The following is an 18,254-nucleotide window of genomic DNA, read 5'->3' on the forward strand; positions in this document are numbered from 1 at the left end:
AAGTCTCCAGGGATGAGACATATTCCTGAGCCCTGGGCCAGGACTAGCAGAATCTAGTGTTTGGCTTTCTGATTCAGAGAGAACAGCTGTGAGCACAGATGGGCTTCTGGACAACTGAGAGCTGGTACTTTTGTGAAGAGGTCGCAGCTAAGGAACCATCCTTTGGGCTTGGGCCAGGGAATTGGGGGAGGGGGTTGAGGTACCTCCTCACTTCCAGCCAAGGCAGACTAGAACTGCCCAACTACTAGGCCATGCCCAACCAAGTGAGGCTTTCTTCATTGGGCAGTTTCATTTGTGGCTTCTGGGTCTGGTTGGGCCACTACTCATGTCCTCCCCCGCCCACAACAATCTTCCCCCAAACAGATGAAATTCCTTATACAATGTCCCCTCTAGAAGTCCTCCTTCCCACTCTCTCCTTGGTCCCCTGGCCTAGGAAACTTTTCTCCTCCTCCTTCCAATGCTATAGCTAGAACCTGAAACCCACACTTTGCAGATCATTCCAGAAGTGGCTTCCACTGCCCCTGCCTCGTCTGGGTCCTGACAGTGGGAGAGGTAAAGAGCAGTCAGCATCGGCCCGCCAGCCCTTTCCTACAAGTAGCAGGGCAACTTCAAACTGGCATCTGGCCTGCCCTCCTCTTCTTTCTCCTTACTTCTTACTCTTCTCCCTCAGCTTCCTACACATCAGCCCTCCTGGCTCTGTCTCTTCAATAAGCTTCAGAGAACAGAAAATAATAATTATAATTAGGATGATGATAATAATAAAAAAATGAGCACATCACATTTGCAATAGCTGGGTGTGGGTAAGGACTTCAACTTTATAGTCTGATGGGTTGGGGATCAGGAGATGTGTGATCTCTTTCTCTGCTACAAGCTGGCAGGATGACCTTGGAAAAGTCATCTTCCCTTCAGAGCTTCAGTTCCCTCATCTGTAGTATGGGTGGGGTGGGAGGTTGGGTTGGAACATGTTATCCCTGTGGTCCTTTCCAGCTTTGATATTCTAGGGGTCCTTGAATCTCCTCCCTCCTCACCTTTGCCTCTTTGAACGATTAGCTTCACTCAGGGTCCAGTTTAAGAGTCATCTCCCACAAGACAACTTCCATGACTCCTCTTGGAAGGCCATCTTGGGGGACTTGCTCAAATCTGAGCAAAGCAAAGTGGATGGTGTCAAGAATGCTCTTTTGGGAGTCAAAGGATCCTTGGAGGACCCTTCAAGTCTCATCATTGTATCTTACTTCCTGTGTGATCTTGGTCAAAACACTGAGCATTTCTGAGCCTCAATTTTCTCTTCTACAAGGAAGGGGGGGGGATGGACTAGCTGACCCCTAATCAACTAGGTGGCCAATGGATAGAAAACTCAGCCTAGAGGCAGAAAGGCCTGAATTCAAATCCAACCTCAGACACTTACTAGCTGTATGACCCTGGGCAAGTCACTTAACCTCTGTCTACCTCAGTTTCTTCAACTGTAAAATGAGAGGGTCACGCTAAATGTCATCTAAAACCCCTTAGGTCTCTAAATCTGTGATCCAGCTCAAAACCTATGCTGTTAAAATCCTGGTGTCCTATGCCTAAGTCTACCAGTACTGGAATACAACTAAGTTGGTTTGGCATGACTTATTCTGGGCTGACTCCACTTCTTCAGCGTTTCCCCAACTATCTGTTTCCTTGTCTAGTCTAACATTCTGCTAGGGATTGACACCAGCCAGTCATTTCCATAACCCTCCATTTGTTTTTCTTTCTTTTCCCTTCTTGAAAATGAAATTTACCAATCTTGACTCTTCTGACATCTCTTTCCTTCCCCCACGGCCTCTCAGAGATTCCTGAGCGGTTCCCTAATCACATCTCCAAGTTCGTTTAGCAGCCCTCTTCACTGGCTTCTGAAAATCTGGACTCTCTTAAGGCATCTAAGAAAGTACTTTATTACCATTGGCTTGCCTGCCCTGGCTTCACGTTCCCTCTTAATTGCATTCATTCTCCACTTCCCAGGGCTAAGATCATTGTCCTTGCTACTGAAATCAGAAGCGCCATAGGAGTCAAGTAGTTGTATTTTCCTGCTGCCATCTGTCATGTTACACCAGATGTCTTTCTTCCTCCTTCCTCCAAACTTATTCTAAAATCAGTGCTGTTCATGCCTTCCTCACCTCACTTTACTTTGGACTTGATCTTCCTTTTTTCCTAGTTTTAATTTTAATTGATATCTTTTGTCTTTATATTATCTTCATTTTTAAAATATATGCTTCTCGGGACAGCTAGGTGGTACAGTAGATAGAGCACCAGCCCTGAAGTCAGGAGCACCTGAGTTCAAATCCAGCCTCAGACCAATCACTTAACACTAACTGTGTGACCCTGGGCAAGTCACTTAACCCCCATTTCCTGACATACACACACACACACACACACACACACACACACACACACATATGTATGTATATATGCTTCTCTTCCATTCAGTCAACTGTAACTTATATTTAAAAAAAAAAAAGAACAAGAGGGGTCAGTCCAAGAACAGTCCAACAAACCTAGCCAACACATCTACTGAGCCCAAGAGTATTAGAAGGAAAGGAGGTACATTTTTCCATCTCTTTTTGGGAACAAACTTGGTCATTACAATTTCACAGCATTTGGTTTCTTTTTGTTTTTGTTATCCAATCAATCAACCAGAATTTATTAAGCATTCACTAAATGCCAGGCAGTGGTTAGAGAGCTGAATATACCAAAAAATTTTTAAAACAGTTCTTGCTCTCAAGAAACTTACATTTGAATAGGGGAGAAAACAAGTAATTGGGCACCTCCAAGTGACGTATAGGGTACCTAGAAGGCAATCAGAGAATGGAAGGTTCTAATAGCTGGAGGACCAGGAAAGGATCTCTTGCAGAAGGTGGGATTCGATCTGAGTTTTGAATGAAGCCAGGGAAACCAGGAGGCAGAAGTGAGGAGAGAGAAAGAGAGAAAAAGAGAGAGAGAGAGAGAGAGAGAGAGAGCATTCTATTTTTTTTCTTTGCTAGGCAATAGGATTAAGTGACTTGCCCAAGGTCACACAGCTAGTTAAGTGTTAAGTATCTGAGGCTGGATTTGAACTCAGGTCCTCCTGACTCCAAGGCCGGAGCTCTATCTGCTGCACCACCTAGCTGCCCCGAGAGAGCACATTCTAGGCAATGGTCACAGCCAGTGCAAAAGGCTGGGGACAGGACATTGAGTATTAGGCATACGGAAGAACAAGTATTCCAACAGGCTGAGATCATAGAGTACATGGAAGAAATCCAAGTGTCAGAAGACTAGAATGGACCATTTTCTGAAGTCTTTAAATGTGAAAAAATAGTCTTTGTATTTGATCTTGGTGGCAGTGAGGGTCTTTGTTGTTGTTGAATCATTTTTCAGTTATGTCTGACTCTTTGTGACCCCATTTGGGGTTTTCTTGGCAGAGATACTGGGCTGTGGTTTGCCATTTCCTTCTCCAGCTCATTTGACAGATGAGGAAACTGAGGCAAACAGAGTTAAGTGACTTGCCCAGGTCACACAGCAAGTAAGTGTCTGAGGTCAGATTTGAACTCAGGAAGATGAGTCTTCTGGATTCCAAGCCCAGTGCTCTGTGTACTATGGCACCACCTAGCTTCCCCAGTGGGGATCTACTGGAGTTTATTGAGCAGGGAGCAGGATGGTGACATGGTCACCTTGGCTTCAGGAAAATCATTTGGCAGCTAAGTGAAGGATTGATTGGAGTAGGGGAAGACTTGAGACAGACACTAATTAGGAGGCTATTGCACCTGTTCAGGTGAGAAATGATGAATATCTGAACGAAGGTGTTAGCTCTGTGTGTGTGTGTGTGTGTGTGTGTGTGTGTGTGTGTGTAAAAAAGAGGACACATGTAAGAGATGTTGGGAAGGGAGAAATGACAAAATGTGGTAATGTATTGGCTGTGTGAGATGAGTGAGAGCAAGCGGTTGAGGACAACACTCCTGGTTGGCTTGGAGGATGGTGGTGCCCTCTCCAACAGCTGAGAAGTTCAGAAGAGAGAAAGATTCTGGGGGGAAAATAACAAATCATTTTTGGACATGTTTGACTTTGAGATGCTTAGGTGGCACAGTGGATAAAGTGAAGTCAGGAGGACCTGAGTTCCAATCCAGCCTCAGACACTTATTAGCTGTGTGACCCTGGGCAAGTCACTCAACCCTGTTTGCTTCAGCTTCCTCATCTTTAAAATGAGCTGGAGAAAGAAATGGCAAACCGCTCCAGGATCTTTGCCAAGAAAACCCCAAATGGGGTCACCAAGAGTCGGAACAACTGAAAAAATGACTGAACAACAGCGAAGGGGACATTGAGTTTGAAATGTTTATGTTCTACTTTTGTCCTATGAATTAGAAAAGTATCATCCACAATTTCCCTCTGGGTGGATACTCAGTCATGAACCAGCTCAATGACACCTCTCCTATTTCTCTCTTCTCTTATCCCCAAATGTTTTCTATGATACTTTTGCTCTTTGTAGATTTCCATGTTGGTATGTATGTATGCATGCATGTATGTATGTATGTATGTGTGTATACATCCAAATACACACACACACCTATACCTATACACATTCACACACATATGTGTGTATACATATATGTATGTATATGTATATCTTGAAAGATAGCACTACTCTCCCCATTTTCTATTAGATCTAATTGTTTTTGCTTTTTAAAGTAGGGTATACCAATAACATTCTGGGTATTCTACACAGAACTAAAATAGTCCTTCAATTTATTGGGGAGAAAATGAGTGACACTGTTAATTTGGCATTGGATACTACAAAAGATTACCCCTATGTGATTGTTGACTTACTTCTAGCATAAGAACATAATCTCAGAAATGTAGCATTGGGTTAAAGCCTTGGCGAGTTCCAAGTTCCAGGTGGTTTGATTAAAAAAAAAGGAGGATGAAGGTCCCTATTAGAAGAAGGCAGATGGGCAGAGAACCTCACAGAGACATGCTAGAGCTTCTCACTCCCTGCCCATCTGTCAGAGACCTGACTTATTATGTCAGTCACCAGGCAGGTATTAAACTGGAGAGATCCATGGGACACGAAGTATGCGTTTATTTGGCTGGGCATTTCATTTTGTCTAATTTGGTTCCAAAGCATTTGTTATTTCCTGCTGATTCCTAACCCCACAAGTTATGGCTGATGTGTGTGTGGGGGAGAGGGTCAGTAGAATTTCACTGGGGGAGGGAGAAAGGAAGTGAGTGCCTGTTTTGGGAAACCTTAGAAGAGACTTAATGTCATTTTCTCTTCCAAGCATGCAGTTGTGCCAGGCATATCCCAAGATGCTTTATGCTCTCATCTAATCCTCCAGAAAGGTATCCAGGCACTTTGGGGGTTGAATAAACAGAATTAAGCCTATTAAACAGATCACTGCTATTTGCATGGTAGCTTCCTGCCATCACTCTAAGCATCCACAACAGAAGAGAAGCCCAGCTGTAATTACAGCTGCCCAGCACCACCTTCCTCCTATGCAAGAGGCAAAAAAAAATGCTAACAGATTGATGAATGCCAGCTGGGAGAATGATAACAGCATCTTCCCTCACCTCCAATGCCATATAAATAATTCTAATTGTCTCTAAGCTTGTTTTCAGTTTATTCTTCTGATTACAGTGTTAAACTCTAAAGAAGAGAAAGTTATCAGATTAATAGAGGGCAAGATTCCCGCCTCACCAGGCACACTGATTCTCTCCATCAATACAGACCCATCCAAAAGCTGCTAAATGTTTCTGTCTTCATATTTCTAGTGGTGTTTGATGTATTGTCTAATTGTAAAATATGATGATGGTAGCTTTGGAATATTACCGTTTGAGTTATTATGTGGAAAGGAACGAGGATGAGAGAAGTAGACAGAAAAGGAAGGGAGAAGAAAGAAAGAAAAAAAGGGAAGGAAGGAAAGGAAAAGAAGAGACAAGGAAGGAAGGAAGGAGTGAAGAGAGAGGTAGAGAGAAAGAGAGAAAGGAAAGGGAAAGAAAGGAAAGGAAGGAAGAAAAAGAAAGAAGAGACAAGGAAAGAAGGAGGGAAGGAAGGAGAGAAGTAAAGAAAGGAGAAGGAAGAAAAAGAAAGAAAAAAGACAGAAGGGAGGGAAAGGGGAAAGGAGATGAAAGAAGGAAGAACAGAAAGAAGAGACAAGGAAGCAAGAAAGGAAGGAAGGAAGATGGGGGAGGTGGTGGTAGAATAGGGAAAGAGGAAGGCAGGCAATGGAGAACTTCTGTATTTGAATCCTTGCTCTGTTACTTAATTCCTGTAAGACTATGGCCAAGACTTCCCTGGGCCTTAGTTGACTCATCTGTATACAGAAGGAGAATACACTAGGTTACCTCTAAGTTCCCTTCAGTTCTACATTTATTACATGTGTGGAAACTCTCTAAGGGAGCCTGGAGTATTTAATTTTTGACCTTGCATCCCCAGGACCTAGCACACAGTAGGTGTTTAATGACATAATAGGCTTATTGACTGGTTGATTCTATGATCCTATGATACAGGAAAGAGATCTGTGGGGAAAAGGAAGAGAAGGAAAAGGGAGAAAGGGAGCTCAGTTGTCATAGAAGGACCTGGAAGTCTCTGTCATTTATCTGCTGAACCAATTTCACTGATGCATGGTGGTGAATGCCAAAAAAAAAAAAAAAGCTATATTTCCCCATATGGAAGCAATCTGATTTCTACCTGCCACAGGTCTCAGATATCAGATCAGGAGACTTGGGGGCTGAAAGCACTGGTGTTGATTAGGAGAAGGATGGATTAATGGCCTTTGAGGATTAAGTCCCTGAGACCCCAAACCCTTCTGCCCTCTTCTGACCCTGTATGAAGTTTATCCACATTTCCCTATATCTCATGTTTAATCCCTCTGTACTTCAGTTTCCTTATCTGTAAAATGGATGTTGGACTTTATGGCCTCCAAGGTCCCTTCCAGCTCTAAATTTCTAATAGTGTGATTCTTCCTGGAAGACCAGTCTGCTCAATGCCCTATAGGCCTTCTTCTTGTTCCTTTAATACCTCGGGCACCATCAAAGTGGCTGTCCATCTGCCTCTGTCTCTCACTCTCAATAAGAGCACAACAGAGTTGCCTCCTTTTGGGGCCCTGCCTATCTTCAGCCCAACTCACAGCACATCACTGGGCTCAGCACCTGCTCACCCTTACTTCCCACCAGCCTGTTTGACACTTTGGTCCTCCTGAAATTAAGAAAACAAGGAAGTATGGGGAACTATGGAGGTAAAATAAAGGTCACAAATACTGTTCAGCATAGTGGGTGTATTGATCCATTTTAGGGAACTGCTTTTTTTTCTCCTTTAAATATATATTTTATATGATATTGCACATTTCTATTTTATAAATGTAATGTATTTTTAAAACATAATAAATATAAAATATATACTAAGTAATGTATAATACATAAAATATTAAAAAATATACTTTAAGTTGTATAAATACAATATACTATATTATTATTATGCTATAGTATTTTACAAATTTTTATTGTTGTTCAGTCATTTATCAGTCATGTCCAACTCTTTGTGACCCGATTTGGGGTTTTCTTGGCAAAAATACTCGAGTGGTTTGCCATTTCCTTCTCCAGCTCATTTTACAGATGAGGAAACTGAGGCAAACAGAGTTAAGTGACTTTCCTAGGGTCACACAGCTAGTCAGTATCTGAGGCCAGATTTGAACTCAGGAAGATGAATCCTCATTCCTGAATCCAGTCCTGGAACTCTATTCACTGTGCCACCTAGCTGCCCTTTATTTTATAAATAGAATACATAATATATTTCTATTTTATAAGTATAAATGTAATACATTGTATTTTATAAACATAATATACTTATATTTTATAGATTTATATTTTACAAATATAACATAATATATTTCTATTTTATAAGTATAAATGTAATACATTGTATTTTATAAACATAATATACTTATATTTTATAGATTTATATTTTATAAACGTAACATCTATATTTTAACAAGGGATGACTCAATGGGAAAGGGAGGAAAAAAGAATGTCTTTGGAAATGAAGATAATGTAAAAAAACCTAAAAGATACCCATAAAAATTAGATTAAAAAAGCCCTTTCATTCTTTTGACATCCATAATTCTCAGCTGTTCTGCATTCCTTGAGAATATAAGTACAACAGTGATGGGCGTTTTATAAGAGGTGGCAGCTTGGGATCCAAGTTGAATTGACCATGGAGTTCCAAGACATGACTCTCCTCCCACTCAATTGTGGACTTCAAATTGGCCATGCTCTGCAAACTTCCATAAACCCTGGGCCAGACTTCCCAGAGAGGCAAAAAAGTATAACAGGCCAGCTTTCTGAGTGATCACACAGAGCCTGGAATGGACAGGTTGGGGCGGGGCTGCATCTGTTGGTTTGAAGCAGGGTGGTAGCCACACAAGGGTACCTGGGGGACCCAGTTGGAAGGTCCTTTCTTTAGCCCTCACCTCCCCAGTACCTCCATTTTTTATCCCCTATAACTATTTATTACATCCCTGCCTGGGACAAAAAGTCCTCCTTTGGGAGCTGATTAAAAGTTCTCTTTTTGTAAGTGATGGATAATGCAGGGTGAGAAAGAGCACCTGACTACAGGCTCTGGATTCAAATCTCACCTCTGACACCTATTAGCCTTTTGACCTTGGATGAGGCATTTACTCTCTCTAGGCCTCAGTTTCCTCCTCTGTAAAATGGAAAAGAGTGAGGAAAACAAGATGCTTCTATTGCCCTCATATTTCTAAAGGCAATATTGCAGTATATAAAGGAGAGCTGGCCATAGAGGCAGGAAGGCCTGGCTGCAATGACAGGACACTTCACACTCTTACAAGGTCACCAAACTGTGAGATCAAGGGGCAGCTGGTGATAGAATTTACCTAGATTTGAGACAAACTCATGGTCCTTATTTAGTCTGAATCCACTGAATCCTCGCGAAACCGTAGCTCATAAGCCCCTACCAGTGTATTTATTTTTTTCCAATCATCCAGGGGACATGATTAGTTCAAAGTAAAAACATTCAATGAAATAGTATAGGAAGAAAATCAGCAATAAAAGACCTCTACTCCCACCCACTATTGACATGGCAGACTTTACCCAAAATCAGTAGAGAGAGTGGCCATTACCTAAAGAACATATATGGAGCAAAACACACATAGGGAATGCATGTGGCAAGGAACACACATATAACAAGCATGTATAGCTAGGCACTCGCTTGGAGAGATAGTCCAGGCTTCCAGTCCTTCAACATTTTCTGGTGTCATCAGGTCATTCTCCTTGAGCCTTCTGCCACCAGCCTCACATAGGGTGCGATATCTTTTCAGTTTGTGCTGGATATGTTACAGCCACTGCCTGTATGGAGGTGATTTGTAGCCCCTGCCAGGCATCACTTCTTGCCCCTCTAGCATGGTCCATGCTTGTCAGGGCTCTCCTGGACTTATGGTCACTACCAGGTATGGCTCCCTTGGGCATGAGGTCATGAATTTCTCACTTCTTCCACCTCTAGGCTTCAGCTGGAGGCCTCAGCAAAGGGACTACCTCTTCCTTATTAGAGGACAATTGCTACCATTGCTCTTTCGGTATAAACAGATGCCTTAACATACTCAGTCATTGGACTAGGAAAATACCTTAGGGGATCTTCCTTTCTAAGGGAGAAGGAATTGCATGCTAATGAGGACACCTCATGTCAGAAGCCTGGTATTATAATGTATAGCGTGCTAGACTTTGAATCAGGAAAATTTGGGTTCACATCTTACCTCAGACACTTTACTAGCTGTGTGAGCCTGGGCAAACCACTTAACTTCTGTTTGCCTCAGTTTTCTCATCTGTAAAATAAGTGCAGTGACTTCTAAGGTCCCTTCCAGCAGTACACCTGTGCTCCTATGATCTCCACATGAGGGAGATCAGGTCAGACTGACTGCTGTGTGCCTCCTCCTTCCCCGTTCCAGGTGTGGCTCTGTGGTGGCAGCATGGAGGTCCTGCCTTGCTCCCGAGTGGCCCACATTGAGAGAAAGAAGAAGCCCTACAACAACAACATCGGCTTCTACACCAAGAGGAATGCTCTGCGAGTGGCCGAGGTCTGGATGGATGACTACAAGTCCCACGTGTACATTGCCTGGAACCTGCCCCTGGAGGTACGAGCTGAGCACGGTCCGATGTGTGCCTCTGTCCGCACCCAGCGGCTCTGATCACAGTAGGGCAGGGGCTGCTAGTGGGTGAGGACTCCTCACACATGTCTCATAGAATCAATTTCCTCCAGTTCCTAGCAATCATGTCTGCTCCTAAGCATACACTTCTTCCTTTCTTCCTTCTTTCCTTTTTCTTCCTTCTTTCCTTTTTCTTCCTTCCTCTCTTTCTTCCTTTCTTGCTCTCTCTCCTCCTTCCTTCCTCCCTCCCTCTTTCTTTCTTTCTTTATCTTTCTTTCCTTCTTTCTTTCTTTCCTTTCTTTCTTTTTCTTTCTTTCTTTCTTTCTTTCTTTCTTTCTTTCTTTCTTTCTTTCTCTTCCTCTCTTGTTCTCTCTCCTACTTCCTTCCTTCCTTCCTTCCTTTCTTCCTTTGTTCCCTCCCTCCCTTCCTTCCTTTCTTTCTTCCTTCCTTCCTCCCATCCTTCCTTCTTGTTTTCAAACAATCAATAAACATTTATTAAGTACTCATTGTGTGCCACGCACTGTGCTAAAATGCTGGGAATACAAAAAGAGGCAAAAGACAGTTCCTGCCCTCCAGAATCTTGTAGTCTAATGGGGGAGACAACATGCAAACAAATATATACAAAGCAAGCTGTGTACAGAATAAATTGGAAAGGATTAACAGAGGAAAGGCAAGTTTTATTGATGCCTTTTGATTTTATACCATAGTCACATATTACCCTTCTTCCCCCGACTGAACTACCCCCTACGGTGGGGCTCTGTCTCTGGAGTCAGAGGACCTGAGTTCAAATCCCTCCTCTGGCACTTATTGCCTGTGTGACACTGGGCAAATTGCATAACATCCCTGAGGCTCATTTAGTCCAATCCTTCCATTTTTCAGATAGGAAAACTTTGGCCTGGGGAGCCAAAGGTCACACAGGTGGTCAAGTGGTTGAGCCAGGGTTCAAACTCAGGTCCTTGAACCCCAACCTCTCAATTCACATCAAACCACATTGATGGTGAGAGTAAAGAACTGATGGCATGTTTTCTTTAATAAATTTCCAAAGAATTTGTATGTAAAGCAATTTGCTTCTTGACATTTACTTAGAGCTTAAAAATTTTCAAATTACTTACCCTATGTCATCTTTCTGGATCCTCACCCCCTCTCCACTCCTGACCCTCGTGAGATGAGGTTTTGACAATTCATGTTGTCCAGTCCATTGCCCCATGAAACACCTTCACTCTATGTTCCTGGAGTTTTCCCCCAGCTTTTTAAGGATTCCCAACCACTCCCAGGGCCACAAGTGTATGTGTGTGTGTCTGTATATATGTGTATATATAGTATGTATGTGTGTGTTTGTGTGTGTATATGTGTATATATATGTTTTTATATGTATAAGTACTTGTGTATACATCTTTTGTGTATATGTTTGTATATGTATATGTACTTGTGTGTGCATATATGTACATATTGTATTTGTGTGTACATATATATGTATGGGTATTTGTATGTGTGTTTGATGGATTGGCAATAGTTTTCATAGCAGCCCAAATTTGTTTAGAACTTCACAGTTTACAAAACAGTTTCCCTGCAGCAACCGTGTAGGCTGATAATGCAAAGTATCATTATTTGCATTTTACAAGCAAGGAAACTGAGGGTCAGGGAGGTTCACTGACTGCTCTTGGAGGTACCATGATACAGTGGAAAGATCACTGGCTCTGGATTCACATGACCTGAGTTCAAATCCCTGGGCAAGTCACTTCACATCTCTGGGCCTCAGTTTCCCCTTTTGTAGGTTGAGAGGGTTGAACTCTATGGCCTCTAAGGTCCCTTCCACCCTAAATCTCATAATCCTAGGCCCTATACATGAAAATTTGAACTGCCACTTTGTTTTATTATAAAATTGACAATATCTGTGTAGCTAAAATGATTTAGAAATGTTGAGATCTCTAACAGAGCTTTTAAAAAAAACAAAAAAAAACAGGAAACAAAAAAGACAGATTATTCAACCATAGCTAGAATAAAATTAAAATCCCTCTAAAAATTAGTAGGGCTGAAAAAGCCCATTCTGCCCATACTGCTGCCAAAACTTTAATGGAATAGTTAGCACCATCTTCCCCGCTTTCCAGACTCTGCCATATCTGTCATCTCTGGGCTGCCAGGAAATGAAAGTTTGTGTTTCCCCTGATCCAGGGCAACCTTTAGCAGGGTCTAATGTTTCACATGTTGGATGCCTGATTTTTACCCCTGTACACAGAAGCCCATTAACTGTTCATTTTGGTGAAATCCAAGTGAATAATTCATTAGAAGATCATTATGAGCTTTGTAATGGAAAATTACCTTCCCTTCTGCATATAATGAACTTCAGGAAAGACAGAATTGGGAACTAAGGGAGGGGAGGTATGGGGGGTTATGGGGGGTGGGGGGTGGATCACACACCTGTAACAAAGGGCTCAGTGAAGCTGTTGCCAGCTTCTCTTGTCTTGCCTCTATCAGATCATTATATGAATAATTATACCTGGTGGTTAGAGAAAGCAATGTGGAAGATGAGCCATTGAAGGAAAAGAGAAGGCACCATCACCCCGCTAGTTCACAATGTATGAGGGAGATGTTCTGGACCATGGACAGGGAAGCATGTTGTTCTCTAATGGGGCTTTAGATGAATGGAGTTGACAGCCCCCAATGGACCAGAGCAGGCTTAGCAGGGAGAGGACCAGGCTTGGGCACATGGTAGCCATCTTCAAGTATAGAAAGAGCTATCCAACGAAAGAAGGAGCTAGACTTTTCCTGGTGACCCCAGCAAGAACTGAGAAAGATAGCTAAAAATTTCAAAAGAAACAAATTTAGGCTTAATATCAGGATAAGCTTCCTAACGACTAAAACTCTCTAGAAAAGGAAGGTGCTGACCCTGGGAGGGAGTGGAAGAGCCTCCTTGGAAGAAGGCAAGGAAAGACTGGATGACCGTTTGTCAGGAATGGCAAAAAGAGGGTTCTTTTCCATGTCCAGATTGGACTCGTCAGACTCTCGAGTCCCTGCCCAAGGTGCTGTGAACTCTCTGAGTACTCGGAGCATCCTTCGAGCATTGAGAGCTAGAAGAGACTTCAAAAGTCATCTAGTTCAGTTCCTCTTACTTGAGATGAGGAGCCAGAGAGATCATGAGATCCAAAGTCTGGAGTTGGAAGGAACCCCAGAGTTCATCTCATCTGACTCCATCCTTTTAGAGATGAGGAAAACGATGCCAAGGAACGTTAAGTGAGCTGTCCAAGTCAGCCAGGTATAAAGAAACACCAAAGGTAGGATGTGAATCCAGATGTCATCTAAGTTTCCTGAAAGCTACAAGGCAGAGATTCCCCCGAGGCTGGCAATGGCCGGTTCTGTCCTCAAGAGAAGAAGTTTTGAGATCTCTTCCATCTTTAAATCTGATTCTTTCCATTCCCATTAATGTTGTCCTGAGCTTTGTGCCTTCTTAAATTCTGTTTTCAGAACCCAGGAATAGATATTGGGGATGTCTCAGAAAGGAAAGCTTTAAGGAAAAGGTTGAAGTGTAAGAATTTCCAGTGGTACCTGGACCACGTTTATCCTGAGATGAGGAGATACAATAATACCATTGCCTATGGGGAGGTGAGTATTGCTATGAATCACGATAGCAGCCATGGGAAGCATGGTACCAGAGGCTTGGGTCACTTATCAGGACTTGGGGGACCATTAGCTATGTACTACTGGGTCATGACAATGAACGGAGTCATCAGAATGCCAGAAAATGTAAATAAATTAATGAATGAAAGCAATTAGAGCCCCTTCCATATTGATCAATGCTCCAGCCTCAGCCTGCTGAATTATTGCCATCAATGAGGTGGCATGATTTAACTTGGGAATTGATTTAGTCTCCATGAAATTATGGAAGCCTTGAAGAATATGGATTTACTGAGACTCAGAGACCTCGTCATACTTTAAGGACAAGCAGATACTAGGAGAATCTCCTGGGGACTTCTTAGGTTTGGAATAAGGTCTGGGTGAAATTTAGGTAAAGTTTAGGAATTGAGAAGGCTGCTCTTGAAGCATGCTACCCATCTGGCAGAGAGGTGTTGGACTCATGATGCAGAATAAGGCATCTCTTTTTTGGACATGTCTAATACAGGAATTTGGTGTTTGTTTGGTTTTTTTTTACTATGCATGTTTATCACAAGCATTTTTGTTCTGCTCCCACAGAAGTGGGAGGGAGAGAAAATAGTTTTTGTTCATTGAAAAAAATTAACTTAACTTTTTTTAAAAAAATTAACTTTAAAAAAAAAGTTTAGGAATTAGTGACATTTTATTTCTACAACCTGAATATCTGCCATTAATTCAGCATGGCCTATCATCTCTGGTGACATCTTCCTGCCCACCCCCATGTTCTTAGGGGTCCCAGGCTCCCATGCCTGTGTTCCCATGCTCTGGACTTCTCTCCTCTTTTGTCAACACCTACCCTATGTCCCTTCCCATCGTGACCCTTCTGGATGCCCGAGGCTAATCCCAGCATCCCATGCCCTATACTAATGTAAGGAATGATGTTGTTTAAGGCTTACAAGATTTTCTTTGAATATCATCCTGCCTGTTGCCCCATCCTTCTCCAGATGCTATTTCCATGTTAACGGAGACCTTCAATGCTTTATCCCCAAAAAAACTCATAGTAGGAAATTTAGGTCCATTCAGGCCAATTAGGAAAAGATGGTGGAGGGGACTGGGCACCTTTCCAATCACATCCTGGTGTGCCTCCTTGTAGGGATCAGTGTCTGCTCTCCCGTGGTTCCTGTTCTTCATTACTGGGCAGGATGTGCCCATCCTCACTGAAATGGGCAAATCCAGCCATTTAAAAATCAGACTGGTGACTATGGGATTGTCGGCACCTAGATCCACAGCTGAAAGGCCACACAGAATTACTGGGCAGAGCCAGAATTGAGAATCACAGACTTAAGAGTCCGTGGAGGGCATCAAATCCAACCCTCCATTTTACAGATAAGGACACTGAGTGACTTGCCCAGAATACACTGCAAGCATCTGAAGGAAGATTTGAACTCTGGTCCAGCCCTCTAGCACCTCCCTCTTTGTGGATGAGGATCGAAGCACAAAGGGGATGCAGATATGGTAGTTTAATTAAGATTTCCCAAATCTTACAATATCAAAGGATATTACTATAATATAATTATACTAGAAGGCACTTTGGAGATCCTCTCTCAGTAAATCAACCAACAATTATTTATTGAGCACCTACTGTGTGACGAGCTGAGAGGAGGCTATATTTCTGACTCCCTGAAAAGGGATTGGACAACCCACACCCCGAACAGTAGAGAAAGGCAAGTACACTGATGTGAGGGGACATCTGCTTGACGAGGGCTGACATGGGTTGGTTTGTTTCTTTCCCAACAGCTTCGCAACAACAAGGCTAAAGATGTCTGTTTGGACCAGGGGCCCCAAGAGAACCACACTGCAATCCTCTACCCCTGCCATGGCTGGGGGCCTCAGGTTAGAAGAGATGCTTCATGTTCAAGGGGAAAAATTATTAAGTCTGCAGTGGTCTTTCACGATGTTCTAGAACAGAAGACAAAGGAGTCGGGAGTGATTTTGGGGAACGCCTGGGATGGTTTGGTGATGGATACCATTTATATCATTGTCCTTTTAATTTATTTTTTACGAAGGTCTGGAGGGAGAGGCATGTCAAAGAAGGAAACCTCACTGAAACGAGAAAGATGAGAAGTAGGAGGTGAGGAGGAAAGTTAGGGGCCACAAAAGGTCTAGAGATTTGGTCAGTGATTAAGAAATATTGGTAAGAGCCAGACACATAGTGCTTTTTGAGGGCAGGACTCTCCTTTTGTCTCTGTGTATCCCCACCGTCTGATACCTAGGAGACACTCAGAATAAATGCACGTCGAATTGAATTGTTGAGGCTGGCTCTCACGAGGGAGCCAAATTCAAAAATGCTGCTCTCTCGGCTCTGGAGTCCTGTGAGCCTAGGTCTACTGAGGGTTCAGGGGACCAGGCTGCCGGTTCCAGGCCCCGACTCATTCGGTTTCTTTAGTAAGCATTTTATAGACCGCCTCAACGTGGCAACTGCATTTATGGATAAGGATCAAAGTGATGAAATATAACACGATAAAGACAGTCTCGTTAAGGGCTCACCACATATTTGCATAATCAAATGCCTGCTGCTTGCCTTCAGAGGCTTCTGCTTTTTCAGTGACTCAGAAAGTGGGTAAAGAAATCTTCCCAGAGGCGGTGGGGATGCCGGCACAGGCTTCTGCCGGTGTTCGGTGGGTTTGGGGGAAGGGAAGTATTTCCTAAGCTGCTGAGGAGGCTCCGGGGCGCTGTGACTATGTGCCGAAAGAGTGGAGAAGTCTGCCAAGCTCCCAGGCATGTTTCTATTTCTGAAAAGCCCCCATAGCTCAGGGGCCCTCCCCACCTGTGCCCATCTTGCATCTTCTCCACCCCCTGGTCCTCCACCAAAATAGTGTAACCTGGGATTGGGACTCCTTCTTTCAGGTAATATATGACTTACACTTAGTCTTACTTCATTTGATCCTCACAACCACCCAGGAAAGTGGGGGCTATTTTTATCCCAATTTTACAATGGAGGAAACTGAGGCTGAGAAATGACCTGCCCAGGATTACATAGCTAGTACAAGTGGGAGGCTGAATTCAAACTCAGGTCTTCCTGGCTCTAACTGCAGCACGCTCTATCTGCTGTTGCTACCTGCTGACGACTGATGGTGGACACATCGATGAGATCCTCCGTCAGCCTCCATCACTGATAATGACTTCCCATGCTCTCTCTCCCAGGGAACGTGTATCTGTTCTAACAGAAGCCTTCAGTGCTCAGGGCCTTTAGGCACGATTGTAATGATGGAGATTGTTTTGGGGAAGGGCGGCCTGGGAGCTCCCTGTGTCCGTTGCGTCTCCCCGTGCAGGTGGCCTCCCACATGACTCCCATGCCTAGGGCTAGCCCTGTCTGCTCCCCAGAAGCAATCCTACAACCCAGAGCAACCTGGCCAATGTCCAAGAGGGTCTGAGCCCTCAGAGAGCTTACATTCTGTTTCAAAGACATAAAATAGATAGGTAAACGCAATTTATGTGTATACACATAAAATCTTTCTGTGTGTTGTACATTTGCGACAGGGGGCCACATTCCTCAGCCAATCCCTTAGGCTCCCACCAACCATATCCAAAGAGTCCTTTGGGAGTGGTCAGGTAAGAGCCTGTCCCCAACACCGGAGAGTTCGGAACGAAACCTGTATAAGAGGGAGTCACAGCTTCCTTTTTATGTTTGTTTTTTAGATTTAAAATGCATTAGGATCTTTTGTTTTTGCTAGAAAGCCATGGTCTATAACAAGGAATAAGAATGAAAGATAGAGGGAGGAAAAGCAATTTGGTAAAACTAATTCGCTAACTAGACTAATGGTGTATGCAATTTTCCACACCCATAGCCCCTCACTTCTACACAGAAAGAGGGTGGGGAACATTTTCTCATTTTTTTATAGGACCAAGCTTGGTTGTTATAATTGCCTAATGTTCAGTTTTGTTTTCTATTACTCGGTCATCACAGTAGAGTTCAACTCTTCATGACCCCATTGGGGTTTTCTGGGCAAAGATACTGGAGTGGTTTGCCGTTTCCTTCTCCAGTTGACTTCATAAATGAGGAAACTGAGGTGAACAGGGTTAAGTGACTTGCCCAGGGTCACACAAGTCAGACAGGTCCCAGCCTGTCTGCGGCTGGATTTGAACTCAGGTCTTCCTGACTCCAGGCCTGGTGCTCTATCCACAGTGTTACCTAATGGCTCTCAGTTTTGTTTTGTTTTGTTGTTGTTGATGTTATCCTTCTGTTTCCACTGTTGTAGTCACAGAGATTATTTTCCTGGCTCTGGTTGTTTCACTCTGCATCAGTTTATTGAGTCTCCTCACACTTCTCTGGATTCTTCTGATCCATCCTTTCTCAGGATCTCATTGCGTTCATGGATCGTTTGTTTAGCGCTCCTCCAGGCAGTGGGCTCTTTTCTACTCCAAAAAGATGGTGCTGATTCTCTAAGGAGATGACCGTGGGTTTGCTGGGCAGGATTCTGTGTGAATAACAAGGCTGAGTGAGGTCATCCCTGCTGAGGA

At 43.3% G+C, this 18,254-nt stretch overlaps 1 protein-coding gene across 2 annotated transcripts in view; it reads left to right on the plus strand.

Annotated features, from left to right (window-relative positions):
* GALNT17 (polypeptide N-acetylgalactosaminyltransferase 17) overlaps window positions 1-18,254 on the plus strand; it is a 434,680-nt gene that overhangs the window by 394,037 nt on the left and 22,389 nt on the right. For both annotated transcript variants that reach the window (XM_027862449.1, XM_027862450.1), the window contains exons 7-9: window positions 9,948-10,133; window positions 13,608-13,745; window positions 15,531-15,626. In XM_027862449.1, the coding sequence (XP_027718250.1) occupies window positions 9,948-10,133; window positions 13,608-13,745; window positions 15,531-15,626 (420 nt within the window). The remainder of the gene's footprint in view (window positions 1-9,947; window positions 10,134-13,607; window positions 13,746-15,530; window positions 15,627-18,254) is intronic.

This window comes from Vombatus ursinus, unplaced genomic scaffold (genome assembly GCF_900497805.2).
Source record: "Vombatus ursinus unplaced genomic scaffold, bare-nosed wombat genome assembly UNPS02014768.1, whole genome shotgun sequence".
Classification (NCBI taxonomy): domain Eukaryota; kingdom Metazoa; phylum Chordata; class Mammalia; order Diprotodontia; family Vombatidae; genus Vombatus; species Vombatus ursinus.